Source organism: Castor canadensis, chromosome 8 (genome assembly GCF_047511655.1).
Source record: "Castor canadensis chromosome 8, mCasCan1.hap1v2, whole genome shotgun sequence".
NCBI lineage: Eukaryota > Metazoa > Chordata > Mammalia > Rodentia > Castoridae > Castor > Castor canadensis.
The window spans coordinates 137,548,945-137,564,379 of record NC_133393.1 but is presented as its reverse complement, the minus strand read 5'-3'; the positions used below and the strand labels follow the sequence as shown (position 1 = coordinate 137,564,379).

General features: G+C 43.5%; 1 protein-coding gene across 3 annotated transcripts in view; it reads right to left on the bottom strand.

Moving 5' to 3' along the window:
* The window catches only part of Ano4 (anoctamin 4), a 391,963-nt gene extending 385,514 nt beyond the window's left edge, over positions 1–6,449 (bottom strand). For all 3 annotated transcript variants that reach the window (XM_074084215.1, XM_074084216.1, XM_074084217.1), the window contains exon 1: positions 5,918–6,449. In XM_074084215.1, the coding sequence (XP_073940316.1) occupies positions 5,918–6,434 (517 nt within the window). In that variant the 5' untranslated portion in view covers positions 6,435–6,449. The remainder of the gene's footprint in view (positions 1–5,917) is intronic.
* Between the last annotated feature and the right edge of the window lie 8,986 nt (positions 6,450–15,435).

Below are 15,435 nucleotides of genomic sequence, written 5' to 3'. Positions count from 1 at the left end.
TCTCCTCATGAGCACACAGCCGGGAAAAGCCACGTGAGCACACAATGAGAAGGAGGCTGTACACAAGCCGGGAAGTGAGCTCTCACCAGACACGGGATTTTCCAAAACCTTGACCTTGGACTTGCCAGCCTCAGAACTGAGAGAAATAAATGTCTGCTATTAAAGCCTCAGTCTATGGTATTTTGTTTTATAGCAACCTACAGAGGACTAACAGATTCTTACAAAAAATGTTTCAAAGGAAAGAATTAAAATGCTTTTTCACAAGAGCAAAATAAAATTTTGATTTTACCACAAGAAGAAACTTATACAGTGTAAACGACTGAAGGTCAAAGACTACTCTGCAGACGCTTTGCTCCAGCTTCTTAATCAAAAGGATCCTAATCAATGTTGACCATGAGTGTCTGAATTGCGTAATGACAAGCATGGCAGGTGATCACAGAGGTCACAAACAAGAGAAGTCATCAAATAGCTCCTTGAATTTATTTGGTAGTTAAGTGTGAGCCCTAGTCAGTTAGCCTGCATACCATGGGCACTTTTGCTCTCCTTTCTGCTCCTCTCTTCTAAAAGGTAAAAGTTTTTTCCCTTGTTATTTGCAATCATATAGTAAAGTTTTGAAAAACTTGTGCATGAAGCTGGATGTGGTGGCATGCCTGTAGTCCCAGCTACTCAGGAGACTGGGTACTAGCTGGAAGATTTCTTGAGCCCATGGAGCTCAGGGCCAGCCTAGGCAACATAGGAAGACTCCATCTCTTTAAAAAAAAAAAAAGGAAAAAAAACCAACTTGTGCACCATATACTGCCTCCTGCTAGAATCCATTCAGCCATTCAGTCAGTCAGACAACCAAGTATTGATTACCTACTGCATACCAGACACTGTGCTAGGCACTGGGAATGCAAAGATGAAAGATGGTCCTTGTCCTCCCAGATATTACAATCCATTCTTGGCAGCACAAAATGGGAAGCTGTTAGGTCAGTCCTTCTTAGGAGCTGCCCTAAGAAGTCACAAGAGAGGCACCAAGTGACCTGGAAAGAGTCAAGGGGGAAGGAAGGGGACCTGCAAAGGAGGGTGCAGGTGTGTTTCAGAGCATGTGCCAAGGAAACCTGAGAATGCCTTCATCTCCTGCTTCCCTAAGGGGGAAAGCAGGCCAAAGGTAATAAGACAGAAAGCTGGGGAGGTTAGACTTTGACTCTAGGCTGAGGGGAGCCAATGAAGCGTTTTAAGCAGAGAACGAACAGAATTAGATTTGCAAGAAAAGGCAAGAAGGGACAGGGAAACAGAGGCAGAGGAACCAGGCAGAAAGCTGCTATTGCAGTCGACTGTGCAGTGATGGGTGATGGCCTGGACTAGGGAGAGGGGAAAACAGAGTGGAAAGATATTAAGGAAGTAGAATGGACGAGACTTGGTGGTTGAGAGTCTGCAGGCTGGGAGAGGTAATTGATGGTAACAGCCAATGCTTATGGAGTAGTCAGCCCTCTGTGGGTTCTGCATCCAAGGAGACAAGCAACTGAGAACAGAAAATATGTGGAAAAAATTGTGTCTGTATTGAACATGTACAGACTTTATTTCTTAGCATTATTGGCTAAACAGTACAGTACAGCTCCTTGCATCTCATCTGCATTGAATGAGTTATGAGAAGTAATCTAGAGATGACTTAAAGTATGTAGGAGTGCCTTGTATATAAGGGACTTGAGCATCCATAGATTTTGGTATCCATGGACACCAAGGGTCAGCTGTGCTTACTGCATATCACTCATATTCACCATCAACTATTGCTGCATTTACAGATGGAAAAAAGAAAAGAAACACAGCAGATAAATAGCTTACCCAAGGTCTGTACCGGTACATGGTGGTAAAGGACTGGAAGATGGCTTCCAGGATTCTGGTCTGCATGATAAGCTGAGCGTGCTGAGCCTGCCCATCTCTCTGGCCTCTTCCTATCTCATATGTCATACTTCCCCAATGATGTGCTGCTCCAACTGCCTTCACATACCTGCTGAGGAAAAGCTTCTCCCAAACTCTCTCTCTCTCTCTCTCTCTCTCTCTCTCTCTCTCTCATACTGAGGATTGAACCCAGGGCCCTTGTGCATGCTAGGTAAGTGCTGTACCACTGAGCTACATCCCCAGTCCCAACCAGTCTCTCAACATCATCTCCAGGAACTCTTTTTGGCCTGTCATCACTTGCCACCCCCACCCCAACCCATTATAATTCTCTCTTCAGGAGTGCAGCTGACTCCGCCATCTGGGAGAGAAATAGTGACATCTCATTCGTTCTGGTAACCCTGGGTTCAGGCTAGAGCCTGGCACACAGTTTGAGTTCAGCAGTTGGAAATATTCCATTGGAAATACATGGGAGAGGAAGATGGGAGTTCTGTCTTGACACCTTGAGTTTGAAATGACAAAAGGCATGTGAGAAGAAAAGACTGGCAGACAACTGGTGTGCCGGCACAGCACCTGAAGAAAGCAGCTCTGAGTTGGTGCTTTTCCCCGCAGGAGTCACCAGAAGGGGAAGATGAGTCCAGGGCTCCCTCTCCTTTCATTCCCATGCTCCACAGTGAGGCTTCACTCTCACTACGCCCCTCCTGTACCACCTTCCCGTCAGAAGTGCTGACCTTGACTCAAGCCAGCCTGCTGCCTGGAATCACCCACAGTCCCATCCTCCCTACATCTGCGAGTGGGCTGCCACTTTCTATGTGAGGCTAAGCAAGCTCCTTAACCCCTCTGTGCTCAATTTCTTTGAGTAAACACAGGCTAACATTAGACCAGCTTGTTTGAGGTTGTTGTGAGGATAAACTGAGCTACTTCACATCAATGGTCTTTATTATTCAGGAAACTTTCTTGTCCCAGTGTAGGCCTCCCATTAAGGGACAGACTCTGCATAAAAGGCCACTGTGTAGCATTTTGGAGGTATCAAATCAACACTACCCAAATGACTGAGAGCAAGGTTATAAGAAGGTCAAGGACAGAACTCAGGCAAACAACAACATAAATAGAAGAGTACACAAAGAAGGGGCAAACTTAAGAAGTAGGAGAATGAGGGGAGCATAGTTACAACAAAACCAGCTCTGACTGCATTTTCTTCCTGTCTTCTACTTAGCTTTCGCTGCTCTTAGTCACATTGAACTTCTAGCTAGCCTGGAATGTGACAAGCATTCCTGCCACAGGGCCTTTGCACTTACTATCCACTTTACCAGGAATCCTATTCCCACATACAGAGAATGTCTTATTCCAGTTCTGCATTTATACATTAGAAATATTTCTTTCCTCAGTGATATTTCCCTGAGATTTCTCTCCTCAGAGATATGCCCTTCCTACCTGGTATTGCCACTACTGTTTCCTATCACCTTTTTGGGCCCCTTATTAAGCTTCCTCAGATTTGAAGCTGACAGCTCAATACCAGGCCTAAAGGTCAAGTCCCGATCATGTCTCTAAAAGAAACTTGTCACCCATCTCTAGCCTTGTGCCTGTGGTTATACAATGAGCTAAAAGTGGTTAAGAACCTAGGTCACTTAAAAGACAAGGAAATAAATGTCAGTGATGGTATAAAGGATTGGGGATTTAAAAAAACACACAGAATTGTTAAAGTTACATCAATCATTGCACATATATTTATTAAAAGGCATATTATGGTCATTTATTACCCTAATCTCACTTCACATTTCTAGAACACATGAGTCTAGACAGTGACCTGAAAGTAAAAATTCATGCCAAAATACAGAAGGAGCAAGTCCTAATACTCGATCAAAAATGCATAGTGGAAAGGAAGCTAGAGCGAGGTTTGCTCAAGACTACTGCTAGTGAAATGCACATTCCTCTCTTCTTAGGAACCAAAAACACACGGTCTACAGTATAGCTGTTCTTTCTCTTGGCAACCCCTGTGCTGATAATAGGACTAAAATCAGTCACATGAATATAAAAATCAAACCTTCTAAATTCCAGCAAAAATGTTTAGATAGTTTGGCATCATGACATCTAAACCCAAATCCAGAAGGATTAAAGGAGCTTGTTTAAAAAAAAAAAAACAAAAAAACAGCTCAATTGTCTCCAGGATGCTTTGGTTGATGGTTCCTGGGACCCGCCAATTCTCACTGGATAATGCTCTTCCCAGCACCCAGTGAAGAAGAAGATGTTGACTGTGCTTGAATTTGTTTTTCCTGAACTAGCTTGCTAGGTTGAAAACCCTGGTAGACTGACTGGTCTTGTCACATCCTGAGTCACACCACAATGGACCTAAGAATTAGTGGGGACTTCATGGCCAAGTGTATTCACAATTTTAGGGAAGGGAGGAGAATGTGTTGGGAATATATTTAAAATAGCACAAATTCCAACTGATATCTTTATTTAAATCTGTAAGACTCTAAAGAGAAACTCATAATTTTTAATTGCCAAAAAGTTATCACCTACCTTTTCCTTTAATTACCAAAGATACTTGTTTTTCTAAATAATTTCACTTGTCTGACTTCACTTCCTCTCCCTGGGTGCCCATTTAACATTCTAAAGGTTCTAGAAATTTATAGAACTGATTATTATGTAAGTCTATTACTGACAGTACCCACAGGGAAGCATTTAAAATGATGTAAAAAATCAGAAGTTAGATCCCTCTGATAGGAAAAGATGAAAATAGATTTTTTTCCAATTGAGTATGTCTAAAACACCATCAGAATATTGAATTATTCCCAGATGGAAACTCAGGAAAGACAATGTTGAGTGCTATATGTGCTTGGGGTGAGAACAACTCACACCCCAGCAAAAATGCTTCAAGTAAAAAACAGAAAGAAAAAAAAAATAGGCCACCAGTATGGAATTTGTAATCTGCTCACAATTTGTCAGTGATTCCCAAGCATCAATTGAAAATCCTCTGAGCTACCCAAATAATCATTTTAAACGGTTCAAATCCAGAGAAAGAATGAGAGAGACCCACCTCTTTAACCTTGGGAAAATGAGCAAGGGACATTGTCACTGTCCTGGTGGCTGAAGCCTCTACACCCAGGAGCAGCAATTTCCCTCCCACCAAGGCCAGGGTTTGAGATGCCTGTGCAGAACACTTTGCACAACTGCACACAACCTTCCTATTTATTTGTGATGCCAAATCTAGATGCTATCACAACTGACTAAGGCAAGGGGAAGGGAGGAAGGCTTGAGTTTCTGCTTCCTCTCACCAAGCCTCAGCAGCATTTCTGATAAAGAACTAAAGAGAATTGCTTTTTCTCCACACAAGCAGAGAGGTTGATAAGAAGCCCTGCTGGGATTTCTAGCTGAGTTTCAAACCTTCACACTGAGATTTTGTTTTCCTTCAGAATTGTGCAATGCTGTGTGTGTGTGTGTGTGTGTGCATATGTGCACATATAAAGTATTCTTAACAACAACAACAAAAAAAAACTGGGGTGGGGAATGATGCCTTCTATTGTCACAGAACTTTTCTTTCCTATCTGATTTCACTTTTGCATTAAAAACATATTTCGGTGCATATCATTTGAACTTCACAGCATCTGACAGAGATGTTCTCATCTCTCCTTTACAGATGGAGAAATGCAGGAGCTGAAAAGTTTAAATAACTTGCCCAAGGTCAGTCAGGGACAAGATAGGCGCTGACAGAAGGCACATCTCCCAACTCCACGCCTCGCACCGCTGGAACAGGACTTGACACCCATCCCTCTGTCCTCTGAGTGGTCAGATGCCACCGAAATTTTTCTGGAGTCCCAAAGCTTCCCACGCCCTCCGCAATTTAGGGCATTTTGACTCCTGCAAATACCGGGTCCCCGGGCTACGGGCAGCCTCCCACCCCTCGGGCCAAAGGTCCCTCGGTCCCTGGGGACTCGGCGCGCTACGGCCCGCTCCCTCCCTTCCAGACCTTCTAGTGCAGCCGAACCCCAAAGTTTCCTGGGGTGATCTCGCTGGCCCGCGCCCGCCGCCGCCTTACCGTAAGCAGTGAGGGAAGCCATCCCGGCCCGCGTCCTGCCCAGGCTGGCCAGGGCGTCGGCGACCGCGGCGGCTTGCGCGCGGCGCCCCTGGACGGCCGGAGCCCGGCCCGGCGAGTGCATGTGCTCGGCTCCCGCGGCGCCCGGCGACCCCGCTGCCGAGCATGCCCAGCCCTCCCGCCGTGGCCCGGGGAGCGGTGCGGGCGCGCAGAGCGGCGGCCCCAATGCGTCCCCGCGGGGATGGCACCTGCGGCGAGGGGCGCGCGGCCGGAGAGAGGAGGGGCGAAGCCCGCGCTGGGCGGCGCCGGGAGGCGGGGGATGCGGCGGATTCGGCCCCGCCGGCCAATGTCGGGCTGGACCTCTGCGGGGTCCACGCCAAGCTGGGCTCCCTCCCCACACCCGGGTTGGGAACCGCCTCCGGGACGCGGGCGGAAGCTGGGTCGGGGCGCCCCGGGCGCTCCGCAACCTCCTGGACTTCTCCTCCAGCTCCTTTCCCAGGGAAGTTCCACTGGAGAGCATGCCCAGGGACACAAGGGGAGGATCCCGCCGTCTGTGACTCTTGGCGCGATTCCCAGTCTAAGGGACAGTCTGGGGAAGGGTTGGTCTCCGAGGCCAAAGCCCAGGGGCAAGTGGCAACCTTGTCGCGAGAATTTTCATTAATGAAGTTGTTAACTGCTAAATACTGGATTCTGATACCAACAGTTCTGACCTGTCCCTGTCCATCACTCTGTCACCTTTATGCGTGCTTATATGTGAGTCTGTGACCAGTGCCCTTTTCCACTCCGACTACCCCCCCCCCCCGCACAGGACTCCAAATGAGACCCAAACAATGTTTGCAGAATGAATGACGGTCCCAGGCCCCCGGGCTCACTCTCCCTGGAAGCCCACCCAACCTATTAGGAAGTTCTGGATTCGATATCAGCTGGGTAGGAAATGAGGAGTGGAACCCGCCCAACGTCCCCAGGAGTCAAGTGCATCAGAGGATTGGCAACTCCCAAATGTTAAGTCTGGAAACACAGTGGTCTCGCCTCCGAGTACTGGCGCGAGGCAGATGCTCGTGGTCACCAAGGAATCGTGGCATTGAAGAACACCAGTGCCCAAGGAACTGGGGTGAAGGGGGGATGGCGAAGCGATATCCCGGTTCGGATATCCCGGGATGTGCCCAGCCGCAGGCACACAGGGTGCAGAAATCCCGCAAAGCCTGGCATTTGTTTAGAAAGCTTCCAGCGTGACCCAGTAATCTGCACCCAACGGGGCCTAACCCTGCTCTCGGATTTTCTGGCTACCAAGCTCCACTTCCCTCCCAGCGCCCAGGATTCTGGATGAAGGCAGCGAGGCTGCAGCAGGTGACCCGTGGGCAGGCGTAAAATGTCAATGACCGTGCTTCTCTTCCTTTGGAGCTCAGCCTGGGGCCAGTGAGGCCAGGTGGACAGGGTCGTGAGAGAGCTGGGTCTGGCAGTTTATTGGAGGTCAGTCAGCCACCTACCGATTGGGGGACCATTAGGCCAGACATCCTTCCCATGACCTCCGAAGATGTTCTGCCATGCCCACCTCACAGAACTGTTGCAGGGATCAGGTGGGATATGGACAGTATCCTTCCTGAGGCTCTGTCTTGAAGGCTGCTCTCTGCCCCCAGCATGTCTCTGCAGAGCCCCACCCACCTCTGCCCCCAGGTCTCTACAACCTCATACAGGCTGCACTTGAGCATGTGGTCTCTCATCTAGCCTGTGATAGGACTGTGCGGCTGGCACCTGGCACCCCTGTGCTCTCCAAGCCTCCTCCTGGGCCTCCCGAGCCTCACCATCATCACCCATCCTGGGCTCCTCAGCAGAGTTTGACCCACCTTCCTAAGCCTTGAGCTGACTTTGGTGTCCCCTCTGTGTGGGGGCTGGATCCCAAGGTCACTGGCAAGTTGCCTCTGACATCCCGTTCTTTCTCCCTTCACCACCAGTTTTCTGCTTAAGTAGAGTCATGAGGAAGAACAAATCATAACGAGTGACAAATTGCACTTTAATTCTTTTTGGCAGCTCTTTCTAATTAGCTGGAACTAAAAAGTAGTGTCTAATTAATTAATGTCTCTTAAGGTTATGTGAACTTCTGCCCACATAACACCATTCCAAGTCCTTGAGATACTCAGTCCCCTCTTCTTGAGGAATCGATGGGTAAATATATCTGATTTCTTGTCAGTTTTGTTAAGAGCCTTCCAGACTATTTTCAGGCACTATGCTGTCAAGTGATGATGACATCTTTAAGCAGCCTCCCTGGGTCCCTGTGTGCAGCAGGAGGAGGGCTATTACCTGCCTCACATCCTTTGGGGGATGACGGCAAATGAAGAATTATGAAACCCGGATGAAGTCCAGTTATAGAAGCTCCAGGGGGAGCAAGTGGTTCTGTCTTTGCAGGATTCAACATTCCTTTACTAAGGAAGTAACGTTTGAAAGATGGGGTCCAGGATTTGTAAGTTGCCAATAAAATTTCTTAAAGACAGGCTCACTGTCATCCAAATTTTCTTATGTTTTATTCATTCACCATTTTTTCAGGAGTAAAATATGAGCTATCACAAACTTGATGAAAGCTGTATTTAAAATCTTTCCAGGAAAGTGGCTTTTTTTCTGCATGCTAGATTGAGGGAAACCAGGACTGTCCTTTTCATCATGCTCTGACCTTCAGCTATTTGACTTACCAATGTGACTAAACTGTATTTGACACCAAAAGAGGCTGCTGACTCTCTAAGGTTAACATTTTTATTCATTTTAATTTTGTAGTTTAGTACAAAATTATTCTACAAATGCACATTCCTTAATACTATTGCATGTGAAATATAATTTAGTTTCCATTTGCCCAGTCAACTTGACTTAGTAAAAATTTAACAAGTTAAATATTTTTAAATATTGCTATTGTTTTCTATAGTCTCATGTTTAATTTCTTTATTATAGAATTTATCACATCATAATACAATTTATTTATCCATTCATTTCCCCACTGGAAACCAGAGACTACGTCTCCGGATATCTGTATTAGTCCATTTTTCGGCTGTTAATAATACAATTCCACAGATTGGATAAGTTTTAAAGAAAAGAGGTTTATTTGGGTTCATGGTTCTGGAGGTCTAAGGTTAAGGGGCCAAGTCTGGTGATGGCCTTCTTGCTGGCAGAGTTGCAAGTTGTGACAGGAAAAGTGACAGGGAGAACACAGCCATGTCTCTCCTGGTCTGTCTCTCTTCTTATAAAGGTTTATCCTAGGGATCTTATTTAATTCTAATCACTTCCCAACATCCCCACATCTAAACACCATAGCCAGATTAAGTGTCCACCCTCTTAATACCTCCCAATGGGAATTAAATATCAACCGTATGAGATCTAGGGAGACACACTTCATACTAAGTAGGCTGCACTGCAAAGCAGTAAGGCATAAGGATGAAGAAGAGGCTAAATGAACTTTTCCTAAATGCTTCAGGGCCAGCCAGATGAAACAAACATGAACAGTGAGTTCTTCCCCCAAGGAAGAGAACAAACTATTCTGCTTCTTGGTCTCTGCTTTTCAAGTGTCATGAAAATGTTTCTTTAACTTCTAAGAGGAAGCACTTTTACCTGTAAGATGAATTCTATGATAACCACTTTGTATAACATATCACACTAATTATTCCCATGAAAATTTTGCTGAATTTAAAATGGAGTGCATGATCGATAAGATAGTTTGTTTGGGGGAAAACAGCTTTGACATTGAATCGCTTTCATTAATACAAGGAAAATTTATTATAAGATCCAATCTTGTTTACCTCAAATGTGCTTTGTTGTTTTATAAATGACGTGACTTTCTGAGAACAGACACTGTATCTCACCCTCAAATTCTGGGTGTTGCAATACCTGTACATGTAAAAAATTTTATAATTCAGAATTATCTGGATGGAGTTCAAGTTGATTCACCTTATTCTGTGTTCATACTTATGAAAGACGTTATTATAAACCTCCATTTCTATGTGAAAATATAAAACTTTGTGTATTAAAAAGTCATTTCTATTTGTAGAAGCAACCCATGAAAATATTATCATTCTGATCTGCAATGAGCACTATCAAATAAGAGTCCTGTACACCAACTATTTCCTCTGAAGTTTGCCCCTTAAATGTTCTCTCTAACATGGGAAGGAATGTGGGATCCCCATGCCTCCTCCTGTAATGTTCAGACAATACAGGAGGAGGTGTGGGAAGCTTGACTGAATTCATAACACAAAGAGCTATGTAAGGACAGGATTTAGGCCTTATTTCTCTTTATTTCACCCACAGTGCTTTGCCCAGCAGTCTAGACAATAGAAGCCCAATAAATGTTTATTGCTGAGAGGTATACAGAAGGTCAGAGCCGTTAGGAAATTTAGAAAAGAGCACAGGTTCTGGGGTCAGTCTGAGTTCGTATTGTAACTCCACCACTTATTAATTGTGTGACTTTGGACAAATAACTTAAACCTAGTCCTAAATTCCTCCTCTTTAAAATAGAGTTAATTGTAATGCCTATACCACAGGTTTGTTGAAAGTACAGAATAAGTTCATACATATATGTTCATATACATATGAGTTCATATATATATTATATGTGTGTATGTCTGTATGTATGTATGTATAAAGTCTTTAAAATAGTTCTCAGGTGTGGTGGCACATTCCTATAATCCCAGCACTTGGGAGGCCAAGGCAAGAGGACCATGATTTCAAGGCCAGACTGGGATATGCAATAAGATCATGTCTAAAAAAAAAAAGCTAACCAAAACAATTCTCAATATATGTTAACCAGTATTAATATATGTTAATTAGTGTTATGTCCACTCCAGCATTCCCTTGAAGAACCCCAAGAATGCCAGCCAAGTAATACTTTCTTTTCAATCCTGTCACCAAGGAGTGATACTCAGAATTTTTAACAGCTAATCCTGCACCAAGCACATGAACCAAACAGGTACCTCAGCTGTGCCAAGCTCAACCTTCAGCTGCTAGGGTATGGAGTTCAGCAGACCCAGGATGCCAGGCAATGGAGGGAGGGCTCATAAGGCTCTTGGGGAAGTGTTTGTTTATTACCAACTGGCATGGAGACTTTTCTACACTTCAATTCTGATCTGCTATCAGTTCTGCTTCACACTTTCCCACCCTAGACATCAGAACCCCTGAGCCTCCTAATCACTCCATGGAGTAACCTAGACCTTCTCATCCCAAACGGTCATTTTAGTTTCTAATCCCCTACTGAGAGAAGTGAAAGTTAAATATAATGGGATTATCAGAATGCAGATCACAAGCTGATAGTTTGAAGAGATGTAAATCCTCTATTTATGAGGACTACTTAATAAGGATATTTTAGATATCTCTTTAATAGAATATGCATGAGGGGAGGGAAGTAAACTCCCAAGGATTTTTAAACATCAACCAAATCATCCAAAATAAACAAACTAATAGCCAAGAGAAATGCTGAATGGATTTTGCTAGCTGCCTGCCTACTGAGAATAAGTTTCATGTGAGAAGGATGTGGTCATAAGGGAGGAAAATATTTGCCTCCACTGCAAAAAAGCAGACTAAGAAATAAAAAGTAAACAAAGCCCAGAGAACATCCAAAAAATACAGTGGCAGCAAAGTCTTTAAGGAAAAAGAACATATTAAATGAAGAAACTCCCAGGCTCTCCATTTACTGACTTGAACTGAGGTTTCTCCATTTGATAAAACATAAGGCTCAAGGACGCAATGCCAGATTACAACAATCAGGCCTCTCATGCCAGGTTGGGCCTTTCTCTCTTCCTTGGGGCACTTCTGTAGGATCCTCAGAGATTCCCCCTCTAGAGATGCCCATGTGAACTTCCCACAACAGACAATATGTCTGCTCTGGCTTGTGACTCCGCTCTCAGCCCTCAGGAGTTTGGTGGTTCACTCATCTCGTTTTTTAGAACTTTACATTCTTAGGTGGGTGTGAGGGCTGGTTGTTGCAGAAGCTGTATTTGACCTTCTCTGTTGTAAGCTCTGCCTGAGAAATGTAACTTTCCTACTTGTTTTGCTTATGACCATTTGGGGGCATCAAAAAAATTCTTTTTCGTTATTTTCTGTTAATTAAACTTCTTAATGTAAGTATATGGTGAGATGCTTGCTCTATATTTCAAAGACTGCAAGAATGGTACGAAAAGCAGTGATCAATTCTACCTGACCTTCCATGACATTACCTAGCAATTCATGTTAAAATGTATACACGTGGGTGTTAAAAAAAATGGTAATATGAAACCACTGCTGCCACTTAGGCTCAGGAGGCTTACCATATGTTTACTTTGTTTGTGGGGCACCATGTACTTTGGGGGAGACATTTTCACAAAATTAAAGTCATAGAAACATTCTGCACATCACACAATGGACAGTAAAGCAGGACTGACAGAGCTCCCCCACATCACCGTAAGCTGTATAATGCCCTGCGGAATTTAGATGTTTGGGTTTTGAAATTTCTTTTCATATTTATTTATTTAGACTGCACTTGCTCAAAACTGCATGTAGTAATAAGTCTGCAGATAAAGAGGGCTTACTATACCATGGTGTGGATAAAAAGACTCAGTATTGTTGAGATGTCAATTTTCCCCAAATTGAACTATAGATTTAATGCAATCTATACAAAATTGAAACAGAATTTTTTGTAGGAATTAACAAGGTAATTCTAAAACTTATATGGAAATGGAATGATTCCGAATAGTCAAAACAATTTTCAAAAAAAAAAGCAAAACCGTGGGCTGGAGGCATGGTTCAAGCAGTAAAGTGCCTGCCTAGCAAGTCAAAGCCCTGAGTTCAAACCCAAAAAGAAAAAGAAAAATATGTTGAAAGACTCACACTATCTGATTGAAGACTCAAAAGCCACAGAATCCAGACAGTACGGTATTGGCATAAGCACAGGACGGACTGTCCAGTACTAGTCCCACACTTGCAGCGTCAGGAAGTAAGGTAATTCAATGGGGAATTGGTAGTCTTGTCAATAAATGTTGCTGGAACAATTGGACTTATAGATGCAGGAAAAAAATGAAGGAAGGAAGGTGGGTGTGGTGGAAGGAACTATGGTTTTACCACACAACCATATATAAAATTTAATCTGACTAGGTAAAAATTTCTGAAATGAAGCACAAAAATTATAAGCCATTCAAAATCTTGATAAATTAGACTTCATCAAAATTACAAAGGTTGCTACTTGAAAAACACCATTCAAATTTTAAAAGGAAAAAAAAATTTTAAAGGTAAGCAAGGCCTAGACTGGAAGAAAATATTCATAACACTTATATTTGACAGAGGACTTGCATCTAGACTGTACAAAGAATTCTCACAACTCAATAATAAAATAAATAATACCACCCCCCCAAAAATGGGCAGACTATTTGAACACTTTCCAAATGAAGTCTACAAATGCTAAACAGTGCATGTAAAGACGCTCCTTCTCAGCAGCTCCTCCCTGATACCTAAAATATTCAGCATTGGACTCAGTTCTGCAGGCCAAGACATTGTCTCTCAAGTCCTGCAATTCATTTCAAGTATTTATTTAAGGCATAGTTATTGAGCACCTACTAACGTGCTCATCCAACTATCACAAAATTAGTACATCATCTCAAAGAGAATTAGAGGAGATATAAAAGGAGAGCGACCATAGCATGGTTGTAACTGATAGCACTCTTGTTAGCAAATGTATCAGCTAGCTTTTTCTGCATAACAAACCAACCAAAATTTCATTGATTTAAAACAGCAATCATTTATTTGTTTCATGATAGCGCTGGGAAGTTGTTCTGGAATGGATGTGCCTTAGCTGACCTCTACTGGGATTTCTCATGTATCAGTGGTCAGTTAGTGGATTGGTTAGGGTTGGAAAATCCAGGATGGCTTAGCTGAGACAACTTTTCTCTGATCCATTCGATCTCTCATTATTCAGCAAGGTGACCTGGTATTATTCACATGGCAATTGCAAGGATGGATTCAAAGAACATCAGAAGAGAGCAAGCCCCGCTGTGCACATGCTTTTCACATCTCTTCTAGTTCATGTTTGGGAACACATGAATAGGTCCAGATTAGGGTGGCCTTCAAAGTTCTATGCCAAAAGGCTATGAATACATAGAAGGGAAGAATTTGTGGCCATTTTTTACAATCTACCACAAGTAACACAACCAAAGTCACCTATGTAAGCAAAAGAATAGATTACTGGCTCAAGGTATCAAAAATCCCAGTGAATGAATCATGGCTGAATTTGGAGACTCAAATACCATCAGAAGAACTCAATCTCATTCTCCCCACTTTTCAGCTCCCCTTTATTGGACTCATTTCTAGAAGGTTCTTTATGGTCATGAAATGACCTTCAACAGATTTGGATGTATATCTTATCCTCTCAGCAATCCTAATAGAAATAAAGAAGTGAGCTAGCAACCCCTTTTTAGTATAAGTCCTAAGAGTCACTTTTCCTGAGCCAACTTGAGTACAGTATCCATCCTGAACCTATCTTTGTGGCTAGTAGATACAACAAATTTATTCTTTAGGTCTTGGCCACAGGCCCAACCTTAGTGGGAGAAGAACAGAAGCAATCGTATGTAAACCCTATGTGCTGAGATGAGAAGATGAATTCCTCAAAAAGGAAGACTAGATGTTGAGCTGCAAAAACAGTGGGGGTCCTGAGCTATTAAGATGTCCTGATGGGGAACATGTTGTTTATGTTATTACTGATTGGTAAGAAACCCCTGTTGCTGCTGTTCTTCACCTCATATCACTGACTAGTAGTCTTTATGACGTTGCTCTGTGCCAAGTGCTAGGTGCTTTATCGTACAGCTCTGTATCAAGAAAAACCAAATTTGGATACTTTATTCTGGCCTATGAGTTTAAAGCTTTGGTGAAATGGAACAACTGAGTTTTCTCCTTGGGAAAGGGCAACTGTGGGCAAGGAAGAGAGCACACTGGGAACTGGGCAATGAGAAAAGTAAGCTGAGGTTGATTGGTGCTGCTTACCAGCACAACCAGGTCTGCTTCCATTCTGGGTACACAAGAGCACTGCATTCCCCCCAACTTGTTGAAATTAGGCATTTCTGCCAAACTGTTGATTCGTTTCTTTTTAAATGTGAGCAGACATGACATGTTGCTTCGATGCTTGAAGTATGTAAGTATCGCCATGGTGAGCACGGAAGAATGTTTTAATATGCAGGTGCCATGACAGTGAATGCTGATCCCTGGGAGTCACTCAGACCTACAGAAGTCTTTTCTTTGGTAAGAAATGAACTTGTGTTGCAAAGGCCACTGAAATTTGCACTATCAAGACTCAAATACTATGCAGCAAGTGGGCTTCAGTTTCCTAGATGAAGAAACTGAGGCACAGAAAGTTTAAGCAAGCTGCCTTGTGTCCCATCTATCGTGAAGGGCAGACCTAGGATTCCAATCCAAGTCTGTCTGACTCCCAAGTCTGTGCATTGAACCTCTTTCTCCTCACCCTCTAAAAAAAAGAAGAGAGGATGAAGGGAGAAAAATAATAGTGAGAAATAAAGGCATTATTTTACATA